At 40.0% G+C, this 25,981-nt stretch overlaps 1 protein-coding gene and 3 pseudogenes across 2 annotated transcripts; all 4 read right to left on the reverse strand.

The window, feature by feature from the left end:
* Positions 1-587: 587 nt before the first annotated feature.
* On the reverse strand, positions 588-2,042 carry LOC104603584 (polygalacturonase inhibitor pseudogene; annotated as a pseudogene). Its single transcript, XR_016083171.1, has one exon. The product of XR_016083171.1 is annotated as a polygalacturonase inhibitor pseudogene (transcript).
* A 12,895-nt stretch (positions 2,043-14,937) lies between these two features.
* Positions 14,938-15,438, reverse strand: LOC148802718 (polygalacturonase inhibitor 3-like). The gene has a single exon (XM_088897964.1). The coding sequence runs from the start codon at positions 15,436-15,438 to the stop codon at positions 14,938-14,940; it is 501 nt and encodes a 166-aa protein (XP_088754090.1).
* A 3,416-nt stretch (positions 15,439-18,854) lies between these two features.
* Positions 18,855-20,106, reverse strand: LOC148802719 (polygalacturonase inhibitor-like; annotated as a pseudogene).
* A 3,468-nt stretch (positions 20,107-23,574) lies between these two features.
* Positions 23,575-24,366, reverse strand: LOC148802720 (putative CCR4-associated factor 1 homolog 9; annotated as a pseudogene).
* Between the last annotated feature and the right edge of the window lie 1,615 nt (positions 24,367-25,981).

Consider the following 25,981-nt stretch of genomic DNA (forward strand, 5'->3'; position numbering starts at 1 on the left):
GGTTCTATTTTTAGGTTGATTTTTTAAACCATCACTTAATTGGCTTAATTTATTTATTTAATTAATTTAGTTTAAATATTTATTTAAACTACTTATTCGTTGTTTAATTTACAAAATTGGTTAATTTACTTAATTAACTTTATACCATCATAGACTTTGAAGTAATTTACTTAATTAATTTTATTAAAATATATTTTCAAACTTAAGCAATACCAAATAAATATATAGTTTTATTATTTTATTCTTTGTCTCTAACATCGTCAGTTTAAGGGTTGTTGGGGCCAAAAATAATTGACGCAATATCATTTATATATATATATATATATATATTTATATATATATATATATTGTTGAGCTCATGTTGGTATGAATCCAAGGTATGAATCAGTAGTCAACCCTAACCCATTCCAAGTTTGACATAAACTGTACGTACGCTAACCCGATTTATGGTTAGAACATACAATGCACTACTAATTACTGGATGATTTCAAGCTTTTATTCCCAATTAAAAGAAATTAATTAAAGAAGATATTTTTCAATGATGGACTGGACGAGAATTAAAATCTGAATTACGACTGGAAAATGAGTTCAGCCAAAACAAATTTCATTAAGCCGCGCGGGTATTGGCATGGGCGTGGCACAAACGAAGTGATCAAAGAAGAGTTACAGATAACTTGAGAAGAACTATATTTTAGTGATTCGCCAAAAAGAAAAGAAATAGAACAACATCAATGTCTGTACGTTCCAGAAAATTACTTGCATCCGACAGAAATTTATTATCGTTTATTTATTTATTTATTATAGTGCTATTATTCCTGTTACTGAAATCTGACTCGTCTCCAGGCAGTGATTGCAGGTGTCTTCTTTCTCTGCATGCCGACTGGTTTAGTTGCACTTGTTCGGGAGTGGTGGGCCGCACAAACAGCGATTGTGGGCAAAGGATTTGGCACCCATCTTCTGCACATTCCCACCGAACGGAATCTTTCCGCAGAGCTGATTATAACTCAAATCCATGCTTTCCAAATCCAACTTAATCACCTGCTTCGGAATGTTGCCGTGAATCTGGTTGTGGGACAAATCTAAAACTTTTAACTTCTTTGGAAACTTCACCTTCGTCAGATCAAAGTCGAGTTGGTTGTGAGATAAGTAGATCCATTCCTCTGCTCCATTCTCCCTCAGCAACATTGATGCGTCCCCATTGAGTTTGTTATGCGACAGGTCGATGCTTGAGACATTAATCGATGTTGGGATTCCACCGGAGAGCTGGTTGTGAGATAGATCGAGAGAGAAAATGCTGTATTCGCCGTCTTTGAAACTCCCAAATGAGTCGGGTATGCTTCCACTGAGTTTGTTCGAAAGGAGGTCAAGACTTTGCAGTTTGTTAAGATTTGCAAGAGAAGCTGGGATTGGACCAGAAAGTTGGTTGTAGCCCAGATAGAGATATCTGAGATTTTTGAGTTGGCTTAGAAATTCAGGGATAGGACCGGAGAGGCTGGTGTTCCATATGCGGAGTATTTCGAGGTTCTGAAGTTTTGTGATGGAGTAGGGGATAGAACCAGTGAAAATGGGGATATCATTGAAGTCGAGAGTGTTCAGGTACGGGAGGTCACTGACGGCCTCCGGGATTTGGAAAGGAGTGTGAATGTTGTAGAAGAGGAGTTGGGTGACACGGTCTGAAGGGTCGCATCCGACGTAGTTCCAGCTACAGCAATCAGTGCTGGGATTCCAGGAGTCAAAGTAATGAGGGATTTGTAGAGATTTCTTGATTTTCCAGAGGACTCTTTTGTCAGATGCATGGCAGCGGAAAGGATAAGCAGAGAGCGTAAGAGATGGCAGAGAACAGGAAGCGAGGAGGAAGAGAAGGAGAACAGAGAGCAAAGGAGTATCCATTTCTCTGTTTGAGATGAGTTTTAGGACCAAAAAAATATGATGTGTATATATAGATGGAGATTGTGGGCATTCGGGATTTTCTACTGACTTTTGCTATCCACTCTCTACCCGCAGAAAGAGTTTGTAGGAAATCTGGGCTCGATTGTGGGCTATGTATCGCTATCAGAGCATAGTTTGAGAAATCAACGAAGATGAACTCCACGTCACTTGATCATTTAATGATTAATCCCTTATTTGGAAAGCCGTGGTCATGGTCAATTTCCAGCATCATTGATATTCCAATAATACCCATGGTTTATATAGTATTAATGCCCTACTTCACAAATTGTTTGTTTGTTGGTATAATTGTTTCTTTTCTTAGATGTAAAGATAGACATGGACAAGATGTTGCCACTTCTGGCTCAATAAATGTAACGCAAGTGTTTATTTTTTTTATTGTGTTTGGAACGGTGGGCGTTTCTCAATAAATACTCCCATGCACGTAGGTGTCATATAGGCGTTTGGCCTAATCGTTGTCTGGTGTGATTATTTATTGAGGTTCTATTTGGTATATCTTTTTGTGCAGTTTTTTGGTTGTTTATAAGTTAGGAAGACCGATTTTCGGTTTATTTCCGTTTGGTTCACGGAAGATCTAGCCGTTAAAAGATGATGTGTTGAAAAAACGCAAGAAATCTATTTCGAACTGATGTCGGGAAGTTTCAAAAAAAGCTTCCCGTGTCTTTCACGTTTTAATCTCATGCGAAAAGACGTGAGCAAATGTACGTAAAGACACACGTTTGCCAAACTGTCTTCGGACTGCCCAAATCTTATGTCAAAAGCTCAATGCGTCTTTTAGATGTAAGAAATTGTTTGTTGCTATAATTGTTTCTTTTCTAAGGCGAAAAGATGATGATGTAACCGGTTCTGGTCACGTACCAATTTTTTTTTTTTTGTGATGTATCAATTTTTGGCTAAGTACTTCATCATTTGACCTGCTCCCAGGTGGCCTGTAACTCAGAGGATGATGGAGCTCCCTGGTGGTGAATTGCCTGGTGGTGAGTTACTTGATGGCGAACTCCCTGGTGGTGAGCTACTTGTTGATGAGCTCCCTGGTGGTGAGCTACCTGGTGAGCTATTTGGTGACAAGCTCCTTGGTGGTGAGCTACTTGTGACGAGCTCCCTGGTGGTGAGCTACTTGTGACGAGCTCCCTGGTGGTGAGATACCTTGATGAACTGCTGGGTGCGCTGCCTTGGTGGCGAGCCTCCTAGTGTAGTCCAACTTGACTGCCCTCTACATGAGATGATCTGCTCTTCTTTGTGGATGGCGGGAGCAGAGGAACCTGCGAGAACTGAATCAGAAGATCCGAGGGTGTTTACCCGGCGGGGCCACTCTAATGGCTAAGTTAGCGCTCTGATAGTAGAGAGTTTGAAGATGATATTAGAGAAATGAGAGAGCTAGAGAGCAGGGGTTACCTCCATTTTTCATCCCCCCTTCCCCTCTAGGGGGTTGGAGCTCTTATATATCGGTGTCCTGACAGATCTGGCGTAATTGCCTCTGACTCTTTGTCGCAACCGTTACTTGCCAGGGCTGAGCTGGTGGGCGCAGGTAACCGTTGCAGGGTACAGTCGTGTCAGACATGAGGCGTTGTCAGAGTTGGCAGGCACAACGCCGCCTGGCCAGAGATGTGGGTACAGTCTCCAGATCTGGCAGGTACGATTGTCAGGTAGGAAATCTTCTTGTGATACGCCGAGCTACTCTGCAACGAGCTACCTTGCACCGAGCTACTTTTTACCGAGCTACTTTTCACCGAGCTGTTGGTAATGTGCCGAGGTGCTTCCACCCGAGGCAGGTCTTCGTGGCCTACTAGGAGGCGAGCTCTTCGTAAGATGTCGGGTTGCCTGTGGCGAGATGCCTGTAAGTGGCCAACTGCTTGTGGCGAGCTATGCCGAGCTGCCTGTAGCTAGATTGAGTTGTCTAGTTATCAAAAGGCTGCACTTAGTTGACATGAGATACTAGGTGTCACAATTTCACCGGAGGGCCAAATCCGCCCTCATTAGATGACATAGTCACATGGACAAGATGTTGCTACTTCTAGCTCAATCAAGTGTAACGCAAGTGTCTGTTTTTGGCTGTATTTGAAACTGTGGGCATTTCTCAATAAACGCTGCCACTTAAGTGCTACATAGGCGTTTAGCGCGATAAACGTTTATTAGAGGTCAATCGGCTGTTTAGTGCGACCGTTTATGGAGAAAACACCGATAAACAGAAATAGATGGATTTTCGTGCAATGAGCTGTCGGGGGAAGTGAAAAATTCTAACGAAATGCACATTTGACGTGGTGTGTGCATGGACGGTGATGTGGTGATTGAGGCAAAGATATCTCGAAGATCACTGAAATTGCGAAGAAAACCCCCATGACCCAAACCCTTACCACTGTGCGAGATGGACTTTTCGCAAGGATAGCTGCAGAGAGGGATAGCCGCAGAGAGGGGCTTGCGCAGGGAGATTTGCTTTTCACGCTGACCAGAGAGGCTGCGCCGCCGGTAAGATTGCCGTTGACCGATACAAAATCCATCACCTCGACGTTGGCCATATGTTTCATACTAACCACTGCGATTTTTTTTTGTCTGGCAGCCCTAATCCGGCAAGGTCTTGTTGTTGCGTACACTGATTTCTGTTTATTTCCCGATCTGAACGATATGTCATTACCTACCCCTTCCTCTGAAAGTCGATCACCCGGTGAACTGTCCTTTGCTTCAAAACAATGTTAACTCTGTCGTTCTCATATGGCACTCAAAAATCAAGGAAAAGTGCCACACCCAATCACCCATATGGCCCACTCCTTGAAGCACCCTTCCAAACAGCACAAGCTATGAAGCATTTCTCATCGCTGAGTTGGCAAGTGCATTTAAATGCCATTTCTTGAAACGCCCACAAATTAACCCAATTAAATTATGAAAAGAAAAACGTTTAAAGTGGAATTTATTAGATAAACATTTATCTGATAAACACCCCTAAGAAATTCCAATGAAATTAAATATATAATTTATGCCTTTATCTATTTATTATTATTATTATTATTATTATTATTAATCAGATTAATATTCCGTATTATTATAATAATCTTTCGCTGAAGTCCCCATCAAAATCTTATGGAGAAGCAACCTGAACCTCCATGGAGCTTGTGTACATATCTTTGCAAATTGCAAGGGTTTATTATCGTAACTGAACAGCCACTCGGTTCTATAGTATAGACATGGAGGTTTTGTAACATGCATTGCTGCCCAAAAAGTAGTTAGCATTTGCTTTTACTTTCATGTTTTTAAAAATTGAATCCATTTAGCAACTGGTTTTTGAGTTAGCGCTATATTCGATCTGAGTCGAGCCAAATACTTAGTTGTTCGAGCTTGGCTCACTAAGGCAATACGAGGCTCAATCTCAAGTTCGAGTTCAAACTCAGTTCTAGTCAAAAGCTTATAAGTTTGAGTTCGATTTGGTTCAAGCTCAACTTGAGAAAAATGTTTCATAAAAATAAAAAAAATATTATATATAAACAAATATTTTTATTTGATATTTAAAAGTTAAGAATTATAATAATTCGTTATTATTATATATAAAAATAAAAATATTATATATAATTTTTTTATAATATATATTATTTTTTATAATTTTATATTATTATTATTATTATTATTATTATTATATAGCTATTCGAGCTCGGCTCAAAACTCGATTGAAACTGAGTCGAGCTGAACTTCTCATGAGCCAAGCTCAAATAGTTCATGAAAAGCTTGGCTCGTAGCCACCCTTAATTAGCAAACCATGAATTGTAGCCCGAGTTGAACAGTTTAGTGGTAGAGTGTAAAACCTCGTGTTTTGTATTATTTTGTATGTATTTGCACAGTACATATTTGTATTCGTATTCCTTCCAAACTGTGCCTAATTAGCAATTGAGATTCAAAATTGTACCTATATACAATTTTGTTGAGATTCAAAATGTATTTGTTATATTTAATTTGAGATTCTTATTTAATTAAAAAATTAATCAAGTGTCTAGAAAGCCATTTTGGTTTGAAGGAGAACCATTTTATTGTTTTTAATGGATCCCATGCTTTATATATATATATATATATATAAATTGACTTGAATGTAAATATTAATGTGTCTAAGCTACAGAACTTTTATTTAAGAAAGTTCAGGAATAGAACGACCCACTTCTAGGATATTAAACGAAACAATAGGTTGCCATGTGTTTGAAGGAGAAGCTTTCTAGTGAAAGGCCCGGTAAAAAAGTATGGAGAAATTAATTGTTATGTATGAAACTTTACTAATTTTACTGAAAAATAATTTTTAGTTATTTATTCATAAAACAAATTATAATATTATTTAGTAATTTACGTTTTGTTTAATCATTTCATGAATTTTTTATTAATTTTTAAATCAATTTGAATTGGTATTTATCATCAATATTTATTAATGGAAAACATTTTTTTAAATGTTATTTATCATTAATATTAATTAATTTTAAACCTTTGAAGTTTTATTAAATTTTTTAATCAATTTATCAATTTTTTTTAGACAAATTTCTTAAAATAAACCTATGATTTTAAAATTCCTAAAATACCCTTTTAAGGTTATGGAGTCAAACTGTAAACCACAAGGATGATTGCTTCCTGTTGTTGCAATCTCTTAAACCACTGCCTGAAGCTCTTCAAAAACCTCAAGTTTCCTCCTCGTCTCAACCTCAGTTTCATCCTCCAATCCGGTCTCCGATGTTTGAGACAAGTTCAAAATTTCCGACAATCTCCCTGATCCAGGCGTCCAATAAAGAATAGCTTGCAAACTAGAAACTAGAGTACAACTATACAAGCTTAGTCAATCCATGAAAGAAACAAACTGAGGCCCTCAATCCAAGACATGAAACCATCCTTAAAGAATGAACCCCAAGATAAAAGCTTCTTCTTCAATGAAACCATAATTAGGTTTCACATTTGAGGCCCATAATCTAGTTTCAGAGATTTGACAAACAAAATCGAATTTTTTTTTGAATTTCTTAGCAAAATTTTCGGAAGAAGAAGAAAGTGAAAACCGAAAAAAACACAAAAACAAAACCAGAAGGAAAGAGCGAATGAGGTTCTCACCTTGCCTTTGGCTTCTTCAAACGAATTGTAACGTTGAGCATTAATTTCCGCCACCAACAACCTAGGATACCAACACTATTGCTTATTCTCCACTATTGGACAGCCTAGATACCACAGTGTTTTGTCTGCGAAAGTTGGGTTCCTACTTTCCCTTGACTAGATTATCAATTACAAGAGAAGCCTGATCGACCTCAATTGAACATTTCTTTGGTCAAACTGTGGAAAGCTTGAGGAAGATTTCTTGTAACTGTTAATAGATAGATTCCTTTTGTAGTAATTAGTGGAAATAATTTAAATATTTAAGAAATTTGCCTTTTTGTTTTTATTTGCTTAACTATTCTTCTAATTATTTAATCATCTCAGTGTTTAACTAACCATATGTTAATAATTGAATCATTTTGAAATTATAAAACACATTTACTAATTTATTTCATTTCATTTTCAATTTAAATTTTAAACAATGTATGTTTTATTTAATAAATTTTCTATTAAAACTTTCAAAGACATCTGTGAGTGTGTCACAGCAATGAAAAGTACAGGAACAAGTTTACTGTTAATTATAATTAGAAACCACTTGCACTACGCAGTGAGACTCTAAGAGAGTGAAAAGTTGATATTAATTGGACCACGATTTATAGAGCCAAAAGAAAGAAAATTGTTCAAATCTAAAGAATCCACAGTCAGCCTTTCACGTTTCTTGTTACTCTTTCTCCGGAGGTCCCCATAAAATGTGGGGATGATGAATCATTTCAGAACAACTGCTTGGAATTAAACTTGTATGATGAATTTCAGAGAGTGGGATTATAGTGAAAGGTCTACCCTTGGGAACTATCATTTTAGACCTAGCATAGTATGGGATTGCTCAAGAAACTATATGCATAAGTGCTCCAGGGAGTTGGCATGATTTGAATTCTTATCATAATCAACAAAATGCCATGATATATTCACTAGAACCCTAACATGTACAACAAAAAGCGAACTCTTGACACGCTCAGAAAACAACTAGCAAATACATAAACCTATACTCTAATTCTTTCACATGTATATGCCAAAGAACACAACAATGAACACAATGATTAAGAACTTCATGGTCTTCAACCCTTCAATAACTACTTGTTGGGAGGATTTCAAAGACTTCAAGTGATAGTCCAAATTAGCTACCAATTTCTAAAGCTCTCCAATATGGTCATCTATATGAATCAGTCAGCTCTTCAATATGGTCATCTAACTAGCGTGGAAGTGGAGCTGGGTTGATACTTTATGGGCTTAGCAAATTGAAGTTGGAGTATGCTCTCTGGTTTACATTCGAAGTGTTAACAATAAGGCGGAGTACAATGTTCTGATAGTCAAGCTAACTTTGGTGAAAGAGGTCGATGCCAAGCACGCCGTGGTATGCAGCGACTCTCAGTTGGTGGTAAAATAGGTTAATGGGTACTACGAGGCTCGGGAGCCCGCCATGTCAGTCTATTTGGCCAATATGAGAGAGCTCTTGCCTGACTTCCACTCCTGCTACATTCAACAAATACCAAAGATTGAGAACATAGAGGCCTACGTACTTTCAAAGCTAACTAGTGCAACCAATGTCACAAGGAGAACGGTTTATGTTGAAGATCTATCACAGCCTAGTATAGAGAGGGTGGCAAAAGAAGTCGCTCCTGTTCTAGTAGCAGAACCAAGCTAGATGGATTCACTCGTCAATTATCTACTCTACAAGACCCTACCAGTAGACCGCAATGCATCTTAGAGGGTAGAATACTAGTCAGCTCACTACATCATCATTAGCAAGCAGCTTTACAAGAGGTCTTTTACACCCCTACCTACATTGCTTGCGCCCTTCAGAGGCAAGCCAGGTACTACGCAAGATTCATGAGGGTCTCTGTGGAGGACACCTAGGGGACAAGGCGCTTGCCCAAAAAGCACTAAGGTAGGGTTATTATTAGCCCACAATGAAGGAAGACACACTCAAGCTCATCCGGAGGTGTGACAACTTCTAGAGGCATGCTAACATCCTCAGTCCTTTCCCACCAACAGAGAAGGTTCTTGGTCGTGGCGGTTGACTACTTCATGAAGTGTGTAGAAGCTAAGCCACAAGTGGCAATCATAGCCCGGAATATACAAAATTTCTTCTAGAGGAACATAATGTGCAGATTCGGACTCCTAGAGGTGTTGGTATCCAACAACGAGAAATAATTCCAGGACATCAAGTTCTAAAATTAGTGTGCCAAGATGGGGATCCAACAAAATTTCACTTAAGTAGCTTATCCCCAAGAGAATGGGCAGGCGAAGGTGATGAATAAGGAAATCCACTACTGATTTAAAGCTCGGTTTTCTCGAGTTAAGGGTTTGTGGATAGACAAGCTACGCAACATCCTTTGGGCCTATCGAACTACAATCAAAACAACGACTAGAGAGACCTCATTGAATCTGACGTACAGGATAGAGGCCATCATCCCTGTTGAGATCGAAGTGCCCACCTTACGGTTAGAGGCATATGACGAGGAGGACAACGATGATGAGTTGCAAACCAACCTCGACCTAATGGAAGAAGTTCGAGACCTAGCCTATATTCAGACCACAACCTACCAACAATGAGTAGCTCGATACTATAATGCCCGAGTCAAGGGACGCCACTTTCGAGTTAGCAACCTTGTACTTCAAAAGGTTATGGTACCTGAACTCAATATTGGTAAGCTAGGGCCAAACTAGGAAGGTCATTATAGAGTGCTATGGGTAATTGGTGAAGAAACGAATGAGCTCAAGATGTTAGAGGGGGGGCATGTGCCCCATGCCTAGAACGTGGATAATCTATGAAGGTACTACTTGTGAGCTTGGGAGTCTAGCATCTACAACTTCACCAAGTTCTTGAAATTTCACCAAGTAGAAAAGACCACTCATCTCAACAACTTTGTCAAGTTGTCTTGCAATATGGAGCACATCGGCTAAATTACACCTTAAAAGGGGATGCCAAGTCACTTTAAGCCTAAAGGCTCCCTATGCTGACTTGGCAATGACGTCAACAATTCAATATGCCTAGTCGTTTCGGCACATTGGCAGTTCGGGTTATATCCCATACTATGCCTAGTCTCTTTGGCATATAGACACCATGGGTTAATCTCATACTATGCCTAGCCGCTTCGGGAGCTAGGCATAGGCTAATGCTATACTTAGTTTATTTTTGTGAAGTTTTAGTTTTAAAAGAGAAAGACATGAGGTTTGCAAAAGAAAAAGTTTATTCATTAAGGACAAATATTGATTACATTGTTGTAAGAAAAAAAAAAGAAGAAAATTCTATTAGACCAAGATCTGAAGCTCGACACTTTACATTTTTACATGGGGGGTCCAAGAAAAGAGGCAAAGGATTCAAACATCTTGGGGCTCCTTGTCTCCATCACCAACCACTTCAGTAGCTTCCCCCTTGGCACTTTCTCTTATGGTAGCATCTTTTCCGGCAACGTCTACTTCGGCTCCCACCTCAACTCCCTTGCTAGTTTCGTCTTCTTCATTCTCGGAATCCATCTCCAGATCGACCTAATCTAACATCTCATTGGTGCAGGTTGAGGACTTAATGAGTGTTAGGTTGAACTCGGGGTATACTGACCTCATCAACATCCAATAGAGTTTGAAACCCTAACGGGAAGCCGTAGTGCCGAATTCCTCCCTCTCCTACAAATAGCTTGGCGAGACCTTGTACTCTTTCTTGAGCTTCTTAATATGAAGCTCTAGCTCCTCGATGTGGTTCCTCTTGTTCACCATCTTGCCCTTTAACTTGCCGATAACATCGACAGCTTTCTCCACTTAAGACTGGCATTCACTCACCTCCATGTTAGCATTGTTAGCCCTTGTCAGATGCTGCTCAAATTGCTTGACCAGGAAGTGGACTATGGTGTTTGTCTGCAAAGGAAAGAATAAGTTAAGTACAAAGACACAGCTCGTGAATAGAATAGTGAGGAGGTTAGAAGCTTACGATCATGAGGAAGCACATGGCCTTGGCGTCGAGCTCGCTAGATCGCAACTCAGAGGGGTTGGAGACCTCCTTGGAAAAAATGTCCTCCTTGCTTTTGATCAGGGCAATCCTGAAGTCCATGATGGACTGCCTCTCCCTAGGAGTGTCCTTAGATGTTTGGGCCTTGTGTTGTAGAGGATGCGCCTCGGACAATTGGACCACCTCGGTCTCATGTGAGGGCCTCTCCGCTTGATCTTCCTTGACTAGGTCAACCAGTAGGACATCCTCAGCAGCAACTGGTGCAGCGGGCTCAAGAGTTGATGCTTGAGGTGCGTCCTTGTAAGACACCTTTCTCTTCCTCATGTTTTGGAGGAACTCTAAAGTCAAAACACCTGACATGTCTCCTGCAAAAGAAGCATGAAGAAGTTTGTACCCAAGCCGGTAAGACAAGTAGTAACTGACCTTGCCCGAGGTGCTAGAAGGGTTTTGTTTGATTTGGTAGAGTTTGGCAAAGGTCTTGATGTCAAGGGTAAGGCTGAGGTGAGAGAAAAGGAAAATTATACTGACTAGGGTATGGATGGAGTTTGGAGGCAATTGGTTGAGGCTAACATTGTAGTAGTTCAGGACCTTGGGAATGAAGGGGTGGAGCGGAAACCGAAGACCTACCTTCAGAGCCTCCTCGAATACAACTACCTCATCCTCGTCATGCTCCTAAGGGAAACCACTAGTAGGAAGGAAGTAATCGCAATGGTTTGGAAACCTATATCGAGCTACCAAGCTTTGGATCTCCTCGACAGGCAACTCAGTAGGAACGAAGTGATCTGGCACCCTAGGCCTATATGGCCAATGGGAAGACAAAGCCCCTCTATGGGAACCTTGTTAGTTTTAGATTGAGGCCCCCTCCTTGGCCTGATCAGATTGCACCCTCACCTCACCAAACTCACTACTCAACATAACTAAAATGAACAAGGAAAGAAAGGAAAAGGAGGACGATTCACTGAAGGGGAGAAAACAATTGACCTCATCAACCAAACTGAAGACATTGACAACAATGTGTTTTGTGACCTCCAAATGCAGTAGAGCTCAAAAATGGACGAAGTAAATGGGTCCCGAAGGGCCCTATTTATAGTTGCCTTAACCAACCATGAACGGACCAGATTGAATAGATCCGATGGCTCCCAAGGTTGTGGTTGTTCGTATTTCAAGGCAATAATCTATTAAGCACATTTTTCATGTCTACAGAGCTTAATGTTCGCATGACATCTGTACGTGCCTGAGACACGACCTCCCCACCAAGGTTGTGGTTGTTCGTATTTCAAGGCAAAAATCTATAAAGCACGTTTTTCATGTCTATAGAGCTTAATGTTCGCATGACATCTGTACGTGCCTAAGACACGACCTCCCCCCCAAGGTTGAGGTAGTTGAGTTGATCAGGTCTGAACCATTGGTTGGAGTGTGGCTGAATCGGAGACCGGGCCAAATCCATTCAACTCGTTGAGACTCCTGCCCCAAGTTGGCTACGTTAGGCTCGGGAGTAGGGCAAATTGATGAGGGATAATTTGGTCCATCCAACGATGAGACAACATGTAGAATGACTGAGTGATATGGCAATACTTCAACAACCTCGGATACCTCAATAGTCCTAGTCACCTCAGGCACCTCGAGTCACTTAGCCAAGACTGAGGCCCTAGCAGCTCACTACATCCACCGACCTACTGAGGTGCCATGTAGCCTCCTTCTAGAAGTAATCCAACTGTCTCCGATATCCTTGGAATTACGGTGCACGTCAATGGATCTTATCTTCACCCCGTCCAATTCGGAAAGACCTGGATAAGCCTTCTCAGCTTAATTGGAGTCCATCCTCGAGTGCGAAGCTAACATAGAGTTAGATGGGCCAATGATTTCAGACGCGCACCGTAAGGCCCATGACAATTTGCTTATATAAAAGCTTCACATCCACCCTCACAAGGTACGTGCAATTTAGCTTTTGCGCTCAATAATTTTCAAGCTATCAACTCTCCCAAATCTCCAATGCTAACTTAAGCATCAGAATGCCTACATCGAGTAAAACATCTGAGAACATTCAGATCTTCTTGTCTTGCAGTTCAACCCGGCCACATAGCAAGTCCAATGTTTGAGTTGCCTTCTAATAGAGAAAAACAAAATCGCACATCATCAAGAATCATTAGCCAAATTTTTTTCGGAGTATGAACATGCCTAATATAGAATTCTGAATTATGCAACAACTCTATAAACATTGAAAAGGTCAAAACCCACACCCTATACACCCATGTCCCCACATGAATTATCCTCAATTCCAAATTGACACCTACTTTAGTCCTATGAATTTTGACCGTGGACTAAACAGTCATGATGAGACGCAATCCGGCTGCTCCTAGCTGGTGATGACTTGGCTTCTAGTAGACAACAGACTCAGAGAATTTGCAAAAGGGGAATCAAAGAACCCAGGGTGGCTTACCCGACGAGGTCAGTCCGAAGCTTAAGTCAGTATCTGGTCGCGAGCTGATGAGAGCTTTAAAAAAGCAAGAGGGCTAGAGAGCAGAGATTACGCGTACCTTCACCCCTGGAGGGTTGATGTCTTTATATACTGGAGTCCTCACGGGTTTTTCGGAGTGGTTCCGGGATCCCTATTTTGATGAGGCCCATTTCCGTATTGGTAGAATATAATGTTGCCAGCTGATAAGGCTTATCACTACCGCCCGAATAGGACGGAAAGATAGTACTAGCTGTTACGGGAAGATAGTGCTAGCTGTTACAAGACAGACCGACATATCCTTTTTATTGCTATAATTCTTGCTACGCGGAGAAACGATGGCATTGACAAATTAATTTACAGAGAAGTACTGCTTTGTCCAATATTACTGATCCACAACCTATACTCTACGTAACGATGACTGCCCGTAAATTAACATTAATTTCGAGCTGGCACGTTAACAGTATTTTGAACCTATAAATTCTGATCAATTATTCTTAGGTTTTGAATTTTTAATTAAATAATACATTTTAAAATTCTGACTTTGACAATCCGACTTAACCCTAATTCATGATGATAAGAGCTTAAAACGAAATTCGAAATAAAATATTAAAATACAACCCTTTAATTTATATATGGATTATTTTACAATTTCCAAAAAAATTCAAATCTCTCTCTTTATTAACCATTTTTTTATTTATTGAATATTACAGAAATATGAAAAACGGAGTGAAGCGAAAGAGTTGAATACTTAAATCTATAGATGCCTATGTATATATAATTTGTACAGTATTATTTGATAGACGGTAAGTGGTGAATCCTTCGAAATAAAATCCAACCCAACTTGAATCCTTCAAAAGAAACATTTTTCACTGTTGAACTGGACAAGAAAATTTTAAATCATGACTAGCAAATTAGTTCCACTAAACGAATTTCATCAAACCACGAACCTATGTTACCATTGAAATTAATTTCCTTGCAGGCAAAACAAAACATTTCTTAAAGCTGGCATGAAACCATGGACATGACACCAAGAAAAGTTACAACATGAAACAGCATGGTGTTTAAAATCGAATCATTCAGGGTTTCGGTTACTGGTTTGAATGGTCTGACCGTTTGACCCAAATGGCCAGTCCATTCTGACAAAAAAATTTTAAAAATTGAAAAATGATTAAAATCGTTTAAATGGTTTAAATGATTAATTGGTCGGTTCAGTAGTTTGCTGACCAAAATCAACAGTTTTGGAGGAAAAATAAAACTGGTCAGATCAGGTGACCGGTTCCCAATTTTTCCGGTCTCTTTCCGATCCGGTCCGGTTTTGAAAACCATGTAAAACTGAAAAGAACTTTATCTCAGCTATTCACTAAAAAAAATTAAAAAGAAGAGAACAGCATTCATATATATCTGCATGTTCCAGCAAATTCCTTATTACAAGAAATTATTCTTGTTGAAATCAAAATTCTCAGGCAGTGATGCAAGGTGTCTTCTTTCACTGCATGCAGACTGGTTTATTTGCACTTGTTCGGGAGTGGTGGCCGCACAAACAGCGATTATGGGCAAAGGATTTGGCACCCATCTTCTGCACATTCCCACCGAACAGAATCTTTCCGCACAGCTGATTATAACTCAAATCCATGCTTTCCAAATCCAACTTATTAATTAACTGCTTCGGAATGTTGCCGTGAATCTGGTTGTGGGACAAATCTAAAACTTTTATCTTCTTTGGAAACTTCACCTTCGTCAGATCAAAGTCGAGTTGGTTGTGAGATAAGTAGATCCATTCCGCTGCTCCATTCTCCCTCAGCAACATTGATGCGTCCCCACTGAGTTTGTTATGCGACAGGTCGATGCTTGAGACGTTAATCGATGTTGGGATTCCACCGGAGAGCTGGTTGTGAGATAGATCGAGAGTGAAACCGCCGTATTCGCCGTCTTTGAAACTCCCAAATGAATCGGGTATGGTTCCGGTGAGTTTGTTCGAATATAGCATTAGTATTTGCAGCTTGTTAAGGCTTGCCAAAGAGGCCGGGATTGGACCAGAAAGCTGGTTGTAGGTCAAATAGAGACTCCAGAGACATTTGAGTTGGCTTAGAAATTCAGGGATAGGACCCGAGAGGCTGGTGTCCGATATACGGAGTATTTCGAGGTTCTGAAGTTTTGTGATGGAGTAGGGGATGGAACCAGTGAAATTGTGGGCTATGTATCGCTATCAGAGCATTGGTTTGGGAAGTCAACGAAGATGAGCTCCACGTCTCTTGACCATTTAATGATTAATACTTATCGGAAACCCGTGTGCTTTGATCATGCTCAATTTCCAGCATCATTGATATTCCAACAATGCCCATGGTTTATATACCATTACAAATGCACTATTAGACAGATTGTTTGTTGGTATAATTCTTTTTTCGATCTGTCTATTATTATTATTATTATTATTTTTATAGTTCATCCAGGTTCTGTAACATGCATGGCTGCTCACAACCCATTGAGTTAAGTATAACATGTATACGTCTTAGCCTTTCGACTATAATATCAGGGTAAGATAGAAGAGGAGAGACAAGCAAGTGAGAAGAGTGGTTAAGAAGGAGGGAGGAGGAGGAAGAGAGAAGGAGGCCACGGCTGTTGACTCCTCCCTCAAATCTCTCTCTCAACCCTCCTCTTATTTTTAACATTTTTTTGTCATTTTAGTTCTTAAAATATAATTATGATTTTTTATTATTGAACCACGAATTGTTGCCCGGGTTAATTGAGCGGTTTAGTGGTTTAACCATCTGATTGCTGACAGATTAATGGCTTTTGGGAAAATATCCGGGCTAGGTGACAAAACTAGCGAATGACCCCATACATTGTACCTTTATATAATTTTGTCAAGATTCAAATTTTATTTGTTATATTTAATTTGAGATTGCTATTAAATTGAAAAAAAAATAAATCAGGTGACTAGAAAGCCCTTTGGTTTCAAAGAGAACCATTTTATTTTTTATAAATTCGTTTCTCATACTTTTATTTATTTATCTATTTAATCGTTTTATGTTTTATTTAATAAATTTCTATTAATTAATGAAATAACATTTATAACATAACTATTTAACTATTCTTACAACGAAATAAAAATTATTAGATTAATTAAGTTTTTTTAATGGGTCCCATGCTTATATTTAATTGTATATATGTGGATATACATGTGTCAAAACTACAGAATTTTTCTTTTAAGAAAGTTTAGGAGTGGAACTATCCACTTCTTGGATACTAGTTCTCTAGTTCTTGAAACAATAGGATCGCATGTATTTGATAGAGAAGCTTTCTAGTGAATGATCCCGTAATAAAGAATGAGGAAATTTGCTGTTATGTATGAAATTTTACTAATTTTAATAAATATTAGTTGTTATTTACCCATAAAAATTATTAATAAATAAGTAATTGCTATATATCACTTATATTTCATTCATAATACAAATTATAGTATTATTTAGTAACTTACCATTTGTTTAATCATTTTATGAATTGTTTTATTAAATTTTAAACTAGCGAAGGGGCTCTGCTTCGTAGGGGCTGGAATGGAATCCTCGACCTGTTGACCCGTTGATCCAGTCTTTGGCTAAAAATCGTTGAATTGGTTAATGATCTATTGATCTAAGCAGTCGAATTATTGATTTGTTGACCTGCTCAATGGTTTTTGGATGCTTTTTATTTTTTTAATCGGCCATCTAGGCAATTGGTTCTGTTCTATCTTAATCTTGGTCTGTAGCAAAAAATCGTTGAATTAATCAATGACTCATTGACCCGGGCGGTTGAACCATTGACTCATTCAATGGTTTTTTGTCATTTTTTATTTTTTTATTAATTTTTATTATCAGAATAGGCCATCTGTTCGAACTAAACAGTCAAACCATTGACCCAAAAATCGGTGGCCATAACGGTTCCATTTTTAGGTTTTTGGGGATATCATTGAAGTCGAGAGCGTTCAGGTACGAGAGATCACCGACGGCTTCTGGGATCTGGAAAGGAGTGTGGATGTTGTAGAAGAAGATTTGGGTGACACGGTCTGAAGGGTCGCATCCGACATAGTTCTAGGTACAACAATCGGTACTGGAATTCCAGGAATCAAAGTAATGGGGGATTTTCAGAGATTTCTTGATTTTCCAGAAGACTCTTTTGTCGGCTGGATGGCAGCGGAAAGGGTAAGCAGAGAGCGTAAGGGATGGGAGAGCGCAGGAAACCAGGAGGAAGAGAAGGAGAACAAAAAGCATAAGAAAAGATGCACTAGAATCCATTTCTCTGGTTGAGAGAGAAATTTTACGACGAAAAGGAGAGTCGTTCTCGTCTCTCTATATATAGTATGAGACTATGAGAGGAAGACTTGAGTAGTCAACGGAGATAAGCTCCACGTCACTTGTTCTTTTAATCCTTATTGGAAATCTGTGGCTTCGGTCATATGGTCAAATTTCAGGCCCTAGATATTGCCAATAATGCCCATGGGATAGGCATAGAGCGGGACCCACTAACAGATTTTTCATTTTTGTGATAATTTGGAGTCTCTTCTAATATTAATGCAAAGGGGACAGATCTTTGTGATAGTTTGAGCATTTCCTACGCGGAGAAAAGAGGACAGAGAGATTAGGACGACTTCTGGCTCAGCCACTCTTTGAAATTCCAATTTCCAAATAATTAACGCTGGGCTCTGGTAGGTAAATGTGTTGCCGGAAGCTATGGGCCTTGCAAATTTCAACCATTGGAAAAGTATGATACACCTTGTTTATCAGCAAGGGTGTATCGGTGCTTTCACTCACGTGTTTTTTATTTTTATTTTAATTTTTTAACTTTTTTCAAATTTTTATAAATGTTTTAAATTATTTAATAAATAAAATAAATGGATTTACCAAAACACTTTTTAATAGGTGTATTGAAACCCTAACGATATGATACAATACATTTAAATTTTAGTGTAAGCTAATTGATTAATCCAAACCTAGTCCCCGCTGAAGTGCATCATATTTTAGTACAGGCTACGCTTAATCCAAACCTAAGGCTGTGTTGTTGCAATGCAAATGAATTTACACTGATCCAAAATTATTGCAGTGCAAATGGTTTGAGTGTAAATCATGGTCCTGTACTTATTTTAAATTTAATCTTTTTTTTGTTTGATTGCGATACAAATAAAAAGAAAAATAAAGTAAAACCCAGAACAAAATTAAAGGAAAATTAGTATATTTTTTTTCATTTGTACTCCCACGCATTTATGCTAATACAAATAAAATTGCACTGCAACCAAACACAGCCTAAATCTCTAACCTGAAAAGATGCAAAATTAAAACCTAAATATATCTCTGGCAGGTTTGATTCATTAACTATGATTTTGGTACAATATATAGAGAAGAAGAGGGACAACACAGAAAAGATGAACACAAGGATTTTGTTGACCAATGAGTGCATCAACCATTAATCCACCCAAAACAAATCAGAAACGAAAACAAGAAAACCTAATTAACAAAGTACATTGACCAGTAACCATTTTTTCCCCTGCCAACAAAGTCCATTACGCTGCCGCGCCACCCACGATGAACCGACTACTTGCACTTGGGGAGTGGCTGACCACACAGACAGCGGTTATGGAAGAAAGAGTCTGCACCAAACTCCTGCACCTTCCCGCCAAATGGTATCTCTCCGCACAGTCGATTATAGCTTACGTTTAGCCAATACAAATTCAATCCTGTGATCTCTTTGGGAATACTCCCTCTGATCCGGTTATGCGATAAGTCCATATATTGTAGGCTCTCGGGAAGCTTCACCCTGGAGAGATCAAAGTCGAACTCATTCCATGACAAGTCCAGACAAGACAACGTTCCGTTTGTTTTGAACAACGCCGATGCATCTCCTGTAAACTTGTTATTTCTAAGATAGATTGCGTCGGCATTGAAATGGCTTAACGATTAGGGAATTTTACCAGAAAGCTGGTTCTGGGAAAGGTCCAATACAAGGAAGCGATTTTGGGATGCCCAAAGTGAGTCAGGAATGTTTCCGGTCAATTTATTACCTCCTAGTTTAAGAAGTTCAAGTTTGGGCAGATTTGCTAAGGAAGCTGGAATTGGACCAGAGAAATTGCTGTACGATAGATCAAGAAACCAAAGGTTCTTCAGTTGGTGGAGGAATTCTGGGATGGGGCCAGAGATATTGGTCAACAAGGTACGTAACATTTTCAGGTTTTGAAGTTTTGTGATGGAGTAGGGGATGGGGCCGGTAAGATCGGCAACATTTACGAAATCGAGGGTGTCGAGATATGGAAGATCACCGATGGCAGCCGGGATTTGGCCTGGGATGCTGATACCATTGAAGCTGAGTGTAATGACGCGGTTCGTTTGGAGGTCGCAGCTCACGCCCAGCCAATCACAGCAATTGGTGTTGGGGTTCCAAGAGGTAAGTGATTGAGGGTTGTTGAGGGATTTCTTGATTTTGAGGAGGACTCTTTTACCGCTAGGGTTACAGCGAACGGATGAGGCGGAGAGAGTGGGAGACGGGAGAGAGGACGAGACCAGGAAGACAAAGAGAAGCACAAGACGGAGTGTGTGAGTATCCATTTTGTGGTGATTCACATGCATGAGAAAAGACATGAAGAGATGGATGGACGAGGTTGTCAATATATACGTAAATCTAGTTTGACTAGCCCACAGAGGGACTGGACTGAATGCTTTGCTCTAACTTCGACATTTTCTCTCTGTGCTTGAGCTCGACCGATCTAAAGTTGTTTTCTTTTTTTTTTTTATGGATGGGATAAAGTTGTTGGATTGAGACTTCATCTCTCACAGTTTTTTGGGAGCTAATTGACTATACAAAATATCATTATCGTAAATATTGATGAAAGGGCTAAAATGTCAGTTTTACCCTTCACCTCGTCCGCACAGAATGGGACATCAACGAAGCCACCGTCGCCACCGCTACAACCTTTAAAAGCGGTGGTCATCACTAACGGAAACCAGTCGATACTACCCGAGAATCCCCGCCGTGTGACGGTGAGAAAGGTGAGAGGAAGCTTGCATCCAATGGTAGGACAGCAGCTGCGCAGCTGCTAAACCCACTACAGCCCTCGCCAGTCGCCGCTAGTGGTGTTTGATTCGTTCCTATTGCCGCCGGTGCACCGAAATTTTGTGTTGGCTTCGACCCAGTCTATATGAACAAGAAGAGTCAATTGAAGCGTTTGTTTGGTATCGTTGTCCTTGCTTCAGAAAACTGTGCCACAAAAGCATCATGTCGACAAAAATGGTGCTCCACCAAATGAGCATTTGTTTGGAATCATTTATCCAAAAACAAGGTGCTCCAAGTCACATCTTGGAAATTAGGAAGGTGTGGCTTAGAGCAATGTCAAATTTGGCATTTCCTGGAGCTGCAGCTCATTGCTACCGACAAGGACATGAGATGGCAGTCACGAGTCAATCAAAGTGGTCATTATTTGAATTGATATGGTGCACCGCAACGTACTATATCATAAATGTTTCTCTTCTATTTTTAACGAACCCTAACCCTCTTTTGCATTTTTTCAGCCGTTGGAGGTCGACTGCAGCCAGTCACCAGAGACCATCTATGCAACCAGTCAACGGAGGTTTACCCGCACAGCTAGTCACTGGAGAATCAAACAAAACGCCGAAGATCAGTTCTACCGTCTGTTTTGTCACCGGACTTTTTTCATTCACTGGAAGTTTGTGTTCTTCAAGTTCTTTATTTTTTAGTTACTGTTTTGTTCAATCGCCAGAGGTACCAGGTTTGTATTCTTCAAGCATTCTGAGTTTTTTTCTTTTTTTTTTTTTGTTTTTGTCGAATAGTGTGATGTTTGCTCTTTCATCACTTGGAAAAACATATCAGTAGAACATCTTCAGATTTCCTACTAACTTTAATCTACTCTCCTCTCTACTAACCCAATTAAAATATACCACCTGTCCCTACCCACGTTAGAAGAGATTTAGCCTTCCAACAACCCACTAACTAGCATCTTGCATCTTAAAACTTCTAGCCATGGTTTTCAGAACCGGATCGAACCGGACGATCAGACTAAAAAAAATGTGAAGGTGACCAGTTTCGATTTTCCTCAAAACTAGATTTTTGCCAAAAAATCGTTGATTTGGTTAACAAACTATTGACATGGGCAGTTAAATCATTCAAACTGTTCAACAGTTTTGACCATTTTTTATCTTTTTTTTTATTTTTATTTTTTTAACAAAACGGGCCGACTGTTCGACCTAGGAACCGGACCCCTGATCGGTATGTTCTTTGGGTTGGTTTTAAAAACATTGCTTCTAGCCATTAAACATAACATGATCTGTTATCAAACCATAAATTGTTGCCCGGGTCAAGCAGTTTAGTGGTTCAAACATCTGATTGCTAACTGATTAATTGTTTTTTTTTTATTTAGAAAAAAATCCGGTTAGACTTTTTACTTTTGTTCTTGAATCTTAAAGCATGTAGACTTCCATTCTTTGTACTTGTAAAAACTCTTGAAGCATATGTAGATAGGATAGTAGACTTCGAACAGGTTAAAGTTATATTTCTGATTTACTGTATTAGGTTTTGCTCTAATTCGCCATTAATAAGTGAAGAACTAATCGTAACTTCTGGGATTTTTATTTGGGTACATTTAGGAAACGAGAGGATGTTGTTGTTCAAGAAAATTTTACTGCTTCATTTAGTGAAATTCCACCTCTTCATTTCATCTTTTACATTTGAATCACTTAAAATATATTGACAATCAAAGAACTTACCATTACCTCTATATTAAGCCGTGGATATATAGAATGAAAGGTATCGTAGAAATTTCAACCGAAATGAACCTCAGAATATATTTGGTGGGAAGTAGCAAAATATCTTAAAGCAGCTGGCATGGCCCTGGCACAAAAGAAGTGATACAAAGACGATTAACAGAAAACAACAAGACAAGAACCATATTTTAGTGATTGAAGGTGTCTTCTTTCACTGGATGCCGACTGGTTTACTTGCACTTGTTAGGGAGCGGCTGACCGCATAAACACCGGTTATAGGCAATTGATTTAGCACCCAGCTGCTGTACATTCCCACCCAAAGGAATCTTCCCGCACAGCTGATTATAACTCAAATCCATTCTTTGCAAATCCAACTCAATCACCTGTTTGGGAATTCTGCCATGAATCTTGTTGTAGGACAAATCTAAACTCTGCAAATTCTTTGGAAACCTCACCTTCGTCATATCAAAGTCGAACTGGTTCTGAGATAAGTCGATCGATGTTACCGCTGCATTATCCCTCAACAACATTGACGCGTCCCCACTGAGTTTGTTATGCGACAGGTCGATGATTGAGACATTAATCGAGTTGGGGATTCCACCAGAGAGCTGGTTGTGAGATAGATAGAGAGTGAAAATGCCGTGTACGTCGTCTTTGAATCTCCCAAATGAATCAGGTATGCTTCCAGTGAGTTTGTTCTTATGGAGATCAAGACTTTGCAAGTTGTCAAGATTTCCAAGAGAAGCTAGGATTGAACCAGAAAGTTGGTTGTACCCGAAAGAGAGATACCAAAGATTTTTGAGTTGGCTTAGAAATTCAGGAATAGGACCCGAGAGGCTGGTGTTCCATATGCTGAGAGTATCGAGGTTCTGATGTGATGGAGTAGGGGATGGAACCAGTGAAATTGGGGATATCATTGAAGTCAAGAGTGTTCAGGTACGGGAGGTCACCGACGGCCTCCGGGATCTGGAAAGGAGTGTGGATGTTGTAGAAGAGGATTTGGGTGACACGGTCTGAAGGGTCGCATCCGACGTAGTTCCAGCTACAGCAATCGGCACTGGGATTCTAGCAATCAAAGTAATGGGGGATTTTCAGAGTATTGGACGAAGATAAGAAGGCTCGCGAGAGTCCCGGTTTGAAAGTCATAACAAACGGGACTTCCTTTGTTTCTAGGAATCAAGGAACCCCTCTGTATATAAATACCATAAGGTTCAATGGAAAGGATCATCGTTTTGAGAGCTTCCTTTGTTTTTCTCGTGGTATCAGAGCCATAACAAACGGGAGCAAAAAGTCTGTGCTCTAAGATCCAGGGATTAGTAGCAGTAACGAAGTTGCTGAGAACAACACCACATTCGCTTGGCATCGGCATCGTCTTCTCTCCCCTACTCTTTCGGTAGGCTCCGGCTGGTCAGGATCTTCACCAGGTACCCAAAATCGTACACACTGTGAAACGTCACCCAACTTACCAAATCATTGCAAACGAGTCCCGACGACATCATCAACTTGGTGAATCGACTCGAATTGATTCCCTTCTCATTGTTCTTCTCAAAATCCACCCCCTGTTGCCTCAAAATCCACCCAACTTGGTGCATCAACTTGGTGCGTGCACGTCACGGGAGACATCGAAGTCGCGGAAGTTGAATTCACAAATGTACCGGTTACTGGTGCCCAAATCCGGAAGGTTACCGTTGGCATCGGAGGTGAAGCCGACCTGGATGAGATTCAAGTAGTCCATGTTGGTTTTTAAGACGAGGTAATGGTCAGCCGGCTTCCGGTAGTAAAACTTTGCATTTCTGCCCCCGGGACGGAAAATGATGCCGGGGAATTTTGTAGCCATCGGAGAAGAAGAAGGGGTATGTGCTGCCTATATCGGTTCCAAGGTCGTGAAGGTCTTCTGTAACATTCCTAGTATCGAAGTCGCCAATGTTGAGAGGCTTAACCTACTTAAGCTTGCTCCTAGTGGGCATCTTGGTCGGTTCATCATCTGGACAAAGTCTGCTTTTGAGAAGTTGGATTCTAGTTATGGATCATTCGAGAAGCCATCAGAGAAGAAGAAGGGGTATGTGCTGCCTGGATCTGGATCAACTCGAATTCGGCTTCGAGGTTGTCGGACCAAACTTCCCGTATTATGATGGGCTTCGAATTTGAATTGGGGTCGACGCAAGACATGATTGTTGATGCCTATAGATGTCAAATCCTTGAAGTAAAGTAAATATCTCTGGTTGTTCCAAATCGAAGATCAAGAGCTGCAGTGAGCTTCGAAGGTTGGAATTCTGAGGGTTTGTTGACGATTCAGAGGATAATCAAAGACTGTCGTGTTTCTTACTGTTTCTTCTCGATATTTTTGCTGACAAGTCTTGCTAATCGGTTACCATGGCTGCCAACAATGAAAGGAACGGTGAGAGCACAAGTAAGTCGGAATGGTGGGGAGACAGACCCCGCGGTACGTCGACCGGGCATGGAGCAGGTCGAGGAAAAGGGGGTGGGAAAAGGGGGTGGACCCTCTGGTGGACGTGACCGAGGTTCAGCAAAACCTCATGCTGCTCAATCATCGGCAGGGCGTGAGGTGGCTACTAATGCAACCATAACTGACGGAGACAAGACCTGTCTAAACGGGCTTAATGACGAGCAATGGTAGACTCTTGTAAGCATGCTTGATGCTTACAAAACCAGGACTAATGAAAAACTCTCTGGTAAGACTTACTCTACTGAATGGATTGTTGACTCTGGGGCATCACATCACATGTCAGGGAATTTAAATGTGATCGTCGACACCTATGATGTTGCACCTTGTCCTGTTAGGTTACCCAATAGTGTGCACACTGAGGCCGTGAAAGAAGTCACCGTTGAACATGGAAATAATTTTAAATTGTTGCACATATTATATGTTCCAAAACTCAATTGTAATTTGTTGTCAGTAGGTCGGTTACTTCGTGACATAGATTATATTATGACGTTTACTAATAAGTTGTGTGTGATATAGGACCGCATCTCAAGGACTCTGATTGGTGTGGGTGAACAACTTGATGGGGTCTATGTCTTCAAGGGTGTGGCACCGATTCGAGCTTACAAGACAGATGGAATTGGGTCATGCGATTTATGGCATCGGAGATTAGGACGCCCTTCTTATCAAACGGTTAGCTCACTTCTTATTCTCAATAACAGTAAGAACAAAACCTGTGATGTTTGTTTGAAGGCAAAACAAACTAGAGATGTTTTTATTCACAGCAACAATAAGGCGATTGATTGTTTTGCATTAATTCATTGTGACCTATGGGGTGCTTATAGAGTTCCTGCATCTTGTGGTGCGGTATATTTTCTGACAATTATTGATGATTATTCTAGAGCGGTTTGGATTTATTTGCTAGCTGAAAAAAGTGAAGTTGGTAAAACATTCAAAAATTTTTGTGTCATGATTGAACGGCAATTTAATAAGAAGGTTAAGGTAGTAAGAAGTGATAATGGAACAGAGTTTAAATGCTTGAAGCCATATTTTGGCGAGCAAGGAATTTTATTTCAAACTTCTTGCATTGGGACACCACAACAAAATGGTCGTGTGGAGAGAAAGCATCATTTTGAATGTAGCCAGAGCACTTAGGTTTCAAGCACATCTTCCGATCAATTTCTGGGGTGAGTGTGTTTTGACCGCAGGATACTTGATTATCCGGACACCTTCGACCCTTCTTGGTGGTAAAACACCTTACGAGATGTTATTTGGACAAAGTCCTTCTTACAAACGTCTCAGAGTTTTTGGTTGCTTATGTTTCTCGCATACTAGGGACCGTGAAA

This window comes from Nelumbo nucifera, chromosome 2, assembly GCF_055504915.1.
Source record: "Nelumbo nucifera cultivar China Antique chromosome 2, China Antique-T2T, whole genome shotgun sequence".
NCBI lineage: Eukaryota > Viridiplantae > Streptophyta > Magnoliopsida > Proteales > Nelumbonaceae > Nelumbo > Nelumbo nucifera.